At 36.0% G+C, this 6,479-nt stretch overlaps 2 protein-coding genes across 4 annotated transcripts in view; both read right to left on the reverse strand.

The window, feature by feature from the left end:
- The window catches only part of LOC107715331 (nuclear factor related to kappa-B-binding protein-like), an 18,701-nt gene extending 15,095 nt beyond the window's left edge, over window positions 1–3,606 (reverse strand). Inside the window, exons 1-7 of one of the 3 annotated variants that reach the window (XM_016521423.1) lie at window positions 3,532–3,606; window positions 2,864–2,995; window positions 2,576–2,777; window positions 2,380–2,507; window positions 747–918; window positions 548–652; window positions 407–480 (exon numbers count right to left, since the gene is read on the reverse strand). In XM_016521423.1, the coding sequence (XP_016376909.1) occupies window positions 407–480; window positions 548–652; window positions 747–918; window positions 2,380–2,507; window positions 2,576–2,777; window positions 2,864–2,995; window positions 3,532–3,534 (816 nt within the window). In that variant the 5' untranslated portion in view covers window positions 3,535–3,606. Of the gene's footprint in view, window positions 1–406; window positions 481–547; window positions 653–746; window positions 919–2,379; window positions 2,508–2,575; window positions 2,778–2,863; window positions 3,026–3,531 lie in introns of all 3 variants that reach the window. The other 2 variants (XM_016521424.1, XM_016521425.1) reach the window with 2 other exon arrangements.
- Window positions 3,607–4,770: 1,164 nt separating this feature from the next.
- Window positions 4,771–6,479, reverse strand: part of LOC107715280 (suppressor of tumorigenicity 14 protein homolog) — an 11,344-nt gene continuing 9,635 nt past the window's right edge. Inside the window, exons 18-19 of the mRNA XM_016521360.1 lie at window positions 5,527–5,663; window positions 4,771–5,428 (exon numbers count right to left, since the gene is read on the reverse strand). Coding sequence (XP_016376846.1) covers window positions 5,267–5,428; window positions 5,527–5,663 — 299 coding nt within the window. The 3' untranslated portion in view covers window positions 4,771–5,266. The remainder of the gene's footprint in view (window positions 5,429–5,526; window positions 5,664–6,479) is intronic.

The following is a 6,479-nucleotide window of genomic DNA, read 5'->3' on the forward strand; positions in this document are numbered from 1 at the left end:
TGCAAAAAAGCATTCTCCTAGCTTCGTAACTTTAGAGTTGAACCACTGATGTCACACGGACTACTTTGTTGATCATCTTGGTACCTTTCTGGACCTTGAACGTGGTAGTTACCCTGCTGTCTATGGGAGGGTCAGAGAGCCCTCATATTTCATCAAAAATATCTTAAATTGTGTTCCGAAGATGAACGAAGGTCTTATGTGTTTCGAACAACACGAGTGAGTAATTATTGACAGAATTTTCATTTTTGGGTGAACTAACCCTTTAAAGATGTAGTAGGTAAAAAACAAACTAAAATAAAACTAAAATATGACAAAAACAAACCTTTACTAACATTATAACTGGACATCAGGGGGAAAAAGTAATACAAATAATAAAGTAAAAAAATGACCCCTTTAGGCAACTTACTGGCTGTCGTTTTCTTTTCTCTCTGTGTCTGTGCAGCATGGCTCTTAGCTCCTTCTCACCCAGCTCAGGCTTGTCTACATGGAAAATCATATTTAGTTCCTTATAACTTCATAGAACATTAAAGCTATAGCTTTAACTGACCTCTGGTTTTCATGTCCCGAGTAGAAAGGCTGGGTAGGACCCTGAGAGAGACAGTCGGCGTTGGGGGGGAGGGCGACTGAGGAACAGGCAACCAAGAGGCTGTATCTGTTTACATGAACATAAAATCATCATATCAATCATCATTACATGAACACATAATCGTGCTGAAAAAGATGTTGTCACACTGCATCACACCCACCATCTTCATCAGATGACACATTACTGTCCCCACACTCTGTTTTCACATCCTTCAGTATGTGACCCACTCGACGTCTCACCCTCTGCTCCAGCATCTCCTTATGAGAGGGGGCAGGGTACCGCCGTTTTACCGCAAGCTCAGGTCCACTGCGGACTGCCAAATCCAGCAACTCCTGCATTACAAGAGAAATCATATGCATTCAGTAGTAGATTACATAGTGATAATCTACATGCTGATTTGGTGCTCAAGAAACATTTCTTAATATTTTCAATGTTGAAAACAGTTGTGATGCTTAATATTTTTTTGTATTTTTAGGATTCTTCGATGAATAGATTTAAAACAAAGAACAGTATTTACTTAAATTTAAATTATTTGTAACATATTAAATGCCTTTACACTCACTTTTGATCAATTTAATGCATCCTTACTGAACCGAAGTATTAAAGGGGTCATATGATGCTATTTTAAAGATAATTATTTTGTGTATTTTGTGTAACAGAATATGTTGACATGCTTTAATGTTCAAAAAACACATTCTTGTTCAAATACTGTACATTATTGTAGGTCCTCTATGCCCCGCCTCTCTCAAACACGTAGTTTTCAACAAAGCCCCCTCCTTTGACAAGCGCAGTCTGCTCTGATTGGCCAGCTGACCCAGTGCATTGTGATTGGCCGAACACCACAAGCACGCGTTTGAAATGTAACGCCCCTTACCATAATCGCTTCAGCTTTCAAAGTAAATATCAAGACAGTTAATAATGTCGTTAGTTTTACCATCAGTTCAAGCCCGAAAGGGCAACAGAGTCGCGTGACAGACACAGTGATGATGCAGTACACAAGCCGCGGTTAAGACAGCTGACGTGCTATGATTTCTGACAGGCAGTTCACTCTCCTGTGATGTGACCCTGTTCCCCTCACACACACACACACACGACGTGTTACTCTGCGCTGCGCAAAACTCCGCATTTGAACAGTCAATAGCAAATACTTAAACTAATAACAAAACATACTTACAGTCGCTGATTCAGAAGCGCCGGATTGTCATAGCAAAGTCGGAATTTACCCTTTTTTTAAAAATTTTTTTATAGCCTTTGTGCACAGCCAGCCTTGTACTCTTCTAGGTTCAAAAAACTGTCGTCCATGAAATGCGTTGCACAAATTCGAACATCCGGGGTGTGCTGTTCTGTTGTAAATAAATCTTAACCAATGATTCCTAATTGCATCTACTTCCGGAAGGCCAAATAAAGTGCTTTTGCTTTCGCACTGAAACACACAGCGTCTCCCTGACATGGCTGCATCAACACTGCTGCTGTTCCTGAAACCACGCCTTCTTTCTTTGCGTGCACATTTGGGCGGCATTATGCTAATATTTCCACATAGTGAGGTAGATATGTGGGGGGGTGTTAGAACAAGCCGTTTTAGGTAGGCGTGGTTGACTCTTAACTTTTATAAAGAATATCTCTTTGGATTTGAGACTTTAGTCTTTGCAACTTTACAGATCTTCTTTATGCACTAAGAGCTTGTAACACTCCAAAGAGAAAGGAAAACTTGAAATCGCATCATATGACCCCTTTAAATTCTTCTGTAACAGAAACTGAATTAGCTTTTCTGTGAGGTCTGTGATTTTTTGTACCTTTCTAGAAACCAGGATCTGTTTGAGTAATTTGTGGTAGTACTGTTGAAGGGAGTAGATGTGCCTTTTTTTCTGCGATTTGGCACAAAGTTGTCTGTACTTGACCACCTCTGGGTTAAAGTAACCATCTAAGGAAAGATGAACAAACTTGTATTTTAAAATTCAAAGGTTGAAAATAAAAGGAAAAGAGAGTAACCTCTAAACAGCTTCTGGGCAATGTGCAAGGGGTTTCCGAAGAAGAAATTCTGGTTGTTGAAAAGGTCGGTGATGATGCTGTTTTGTTCTGAGATGTTATTCTCGGGGAACTGAGGCAGGAGTTGACATAGATGTGTCCGTTGAGCATCTGTGAGCACATCTGTCCATGTGCTCTCACTCATCACCGAGAAGAATATCTCTGGCTGCTCTTACACAAAGACACAAATGCACGGTTTAGTCTTTACTCTCATGTTTTCATCAAAAATAAACAAGAAGGATGATAACTCACGTCCTCCAGCAAATCTTCAGGAACCCGAACTCTACGGTTTCCCAACATGCACTCTTCCATCACACGTCCATCCTGGTCCATTCCAGACTCCAGTGGGTCTGTTAACATGTGATCCAATGCATCCATCTTTACCTAAATTCTCACAGCAGTAAAAAACGGAATCTGTGGGTTTACAAAATTAAATATTATCAACTAAGGAAACAGGTCTAAAGACATATGAAAAGCATTATTTTGTATGACTTCAGGATTCTTTTAGTAATTAACTCGCCTTTTAAAAATATATAATTATTAAATCGCTGCATTTCACACATTTGTATTTAATACACCATTTGTAATAATGAAATAAATGACAACAAAATCAGCATGCATGCAAACTGTCAAGATACTTTAGCATGTTCACTTGCGTATTACATTTGAGGACAACAAACCAGATGAATCTAAAATAGAAAAACTATGAAACCGCGTATTATTTCCCGTGACAACTGTATATTTTGAGAAAAAGTCACATATAATAACTATCTTTGATGTGTTGCTAATTCTGTAACTAGCTATTACAACGAGCTAACAGTCCCATTCAGCCTTTACATCCATTTTGATGTAATTAACCAAATGTATCGTGTTCTTTTAGCTATTTTACGTGTATCAAGTAAATATTTAAAGCATCTTACCATGAATGTTGGTGGAAATTAGGAATGAATGTGTTAGCGAGCTCCGCACAAGGACGGTAGGAACAATAACATGGGAGCACATTTCCGGTCTGTCATCTAAACTTCCGTTCATAGATGTAAATTCTGCAAAAGAATTTCTCACAAATATTGGTACTGCTACTGTGGTACAAAATAATTAGATAAAACACACAAATGAATGAATAAAGACAAATCCATATATTCGTGCGTAAATAAATATATAATTAAGTAGGCTAACGAAATTAACGAATGGCTGATAAAATACGAAAATGTAAAAAAAAAATGCAAAATTGAAAATATTCCAATTTTTTTCTTTGTTGCACTACACCTAGCGGCAAAGAATGCAACATCACACACAAGCAACGTTTTCATCCAAATATCTTCGCCTTTAAAATTTCAAAATCATATTTTATAATAGCTTTTGGATAAACAGATTAACAAAGCTCATCTCAGACTTAATTGCAGTCTGAAGAAATAAGAAAATCCATAAGAAAATACAAGTTTAGTTATTAATTTAATTTCCGATTTTAAATTCACAAATGCCAATATAATAATTGCAAGCCTTACATTAGTTAATAATAGAAATGGACAGAAATAAGCCATTACATAGATATCATTGTAGCTACAATATATAAACAAAAATAAGATACTTTTAGATAATTAAAAGTATTCACTGATCTTTATAGACATTTTCATAACCTCCTGTCTTTATTTTTGTGTTAACCTATTAACATGTTAAATTTGTTATATTTAAAATGTATTTGATGCAATTGTAACATTTTTCATAACTTTCCCTGAATTCACAACATGAAAAATAAACAAATACAAAGCAGATTAGAATTTCCCTTATAATGTTTATCAAAGAATCCACCATGTCAAGGCACATTATGGGAACGCCAATCCCCCAAGGAGGTCATTAACAAAAATTAAAATATAACATTTTAACTAAATCACAGATACACATAACAGTAAAACAAACAAAAAAAGTGTAAACAAAATTGCAAAAATCAAAATCTAAAAAATTACCAATTTTTATAACAAAACAAATAGATTTTTCAACATTTCAATGGACGTAAAATACAAATCTAAGGAGTAAGAACACAAATTTTAATACACACACACAGTAAATATACTTGCAAATAACATACAAAGCTGACAGAAATTATATAATTTTATCAGCATACAAATGAAATTAAATATTCAAGCAGGACAGAATAAATGAAAACACTAAAATTGTTTCCTGTTACTTAGCCATAAAATACATTTGTGCACAGATCTGATCATGAAGTCTGTTTGGTATGAAACGTGATAAAACTATAATGTAATAAACATAAAACACAGTCAATTAACACATTATGCCAACAATTACATTATAAAAATCCCTGAATTTAAGTTGTAATGACTTAAGCAAGGCAGCAAGAATACTTTTCCTCCACAGCAAGAGCAACATTTGAGCTCAAAAACAGCACATAGACGACATAAACAAAGCTCTTTTAAGAGCATAAATACATAAAGAATAGATGAAGAAGCTATGAAAGCCCATTATTATATTCATGGAAAATAAAAGTCAAAAATATTTTGTGGACATTTGGCCTGATTATAGGAATCTTAATGGAAACTGAAATACAACTCAACGAATATGAATGCTTGAATTATCCTCAATAACGCTCAATACATTTTGTTATGCTTTAGTCCATTTCTTGTCACCATTGTGACATTATACCCCTGTCATCTCCCTGATCCAGCTGCGGTATTCTGTGACACGTGTGTAAATGCCGGGCCTGTTCCTGCGGCCGCAGCCATCTCCCCAACTCACCACACCAGCAAGAAACATGCGGCCATTGCTCTCAGTGGAAGTCATTGGACCACCTGAGTCACCCTGGCAGAGGAATGAGCAATATATATATGCGTTACTGAGAAATGTAAGGCTATGACATGTATCTGAATGTGAAAAAAACAGAAGATCTTTCATTTCACCTGACATGCGTCTACGCCTCCGCTTAATACACCTGCACAGATCATGCGTGGTGTTATCCCATTATCCATCAGCTTGCTGCACACAGTGTTGTTAATAATGCGCACCTCGGCCTTCTGCAACACTGATGCAATGGCGTCTAACAGGGGGGAGAAGACGTTTTCTTAGCTTACTAACAATTTTAGGTTGTTATTGTCATAATAAGTACTATCTCTCATTATCTGGTTTGCACAAACAGAGCAGCTCATGTCTTATTGTGTACTTACACAATACCAGTCAAGAGTTTAGACACACTTGAATAAATTTGTGTTTCTCTAGAGGTTTTAAGCATAAAGGGGCAAAACAAATCGCATTGGCCAGTCTGGTAGTTGTGTTGGACTCGTTTTTGGTTACTCACTTTTATTTTTATCAGACAACTGATATGGATGGATTTTCATTTCATAATTGTACATGATTTTACTTTTTTTGGTAAAAATTACAATTCATGTCTTCACAGGTGAATACCTTAAATGCCCTTAAATAAATAAATAATTTTTTATAAATAAATAAATGCCCCTTATACCCTTAAATGCTTAAAATTAATCCTGCAGATAAACTGTGTCTATATCTGAATTTATATACAACTGAAATTTATATACGTTTTTTAATGGATTTAGTTGGGCTGGAGAGCAGTGTTGGGGGTAACGCATTACAAGTAATGCGAGTTACGTAATCAGATTACTTTTTTCAAGTAACTAGTAAAGTAACGCATTACTTTTTAATTTATAAGAGAATATCTGAGTTACTTTTTCAAATAAGTAACACAAGTTACTTTTTTTTCCAATTTATTGACTGACAGCTCTCCTGTCCTCATATTGGGAGAAATCGGGAGTGCAGAGGCGTTGTGTGCGCTGTGTGAACATGATGTAGTTCTAGACTAAATGTGAATGTGCATTAATTCATCCCACTCACAAAA

The sequence above is a fragment of the Sinocyclocheilus rhinocerous genome, unplaced genomic scaffold, assembly GCF_001515625.1.
Source record: "Sinocyclocheilus rhinocerous isolate Xijiao unplaced genomic scaffold, SAMN03320098_v1.1 scaffold299, whole genome shotgun sequence".
NCBI classification, from domain to species: Eukaryota; Metazoa; Chordata; class Actinopteri; order Cypriniformes; family Cyprinidae; genus Sinocyclocheilus; species Sinocyclocheilus rhinocerous.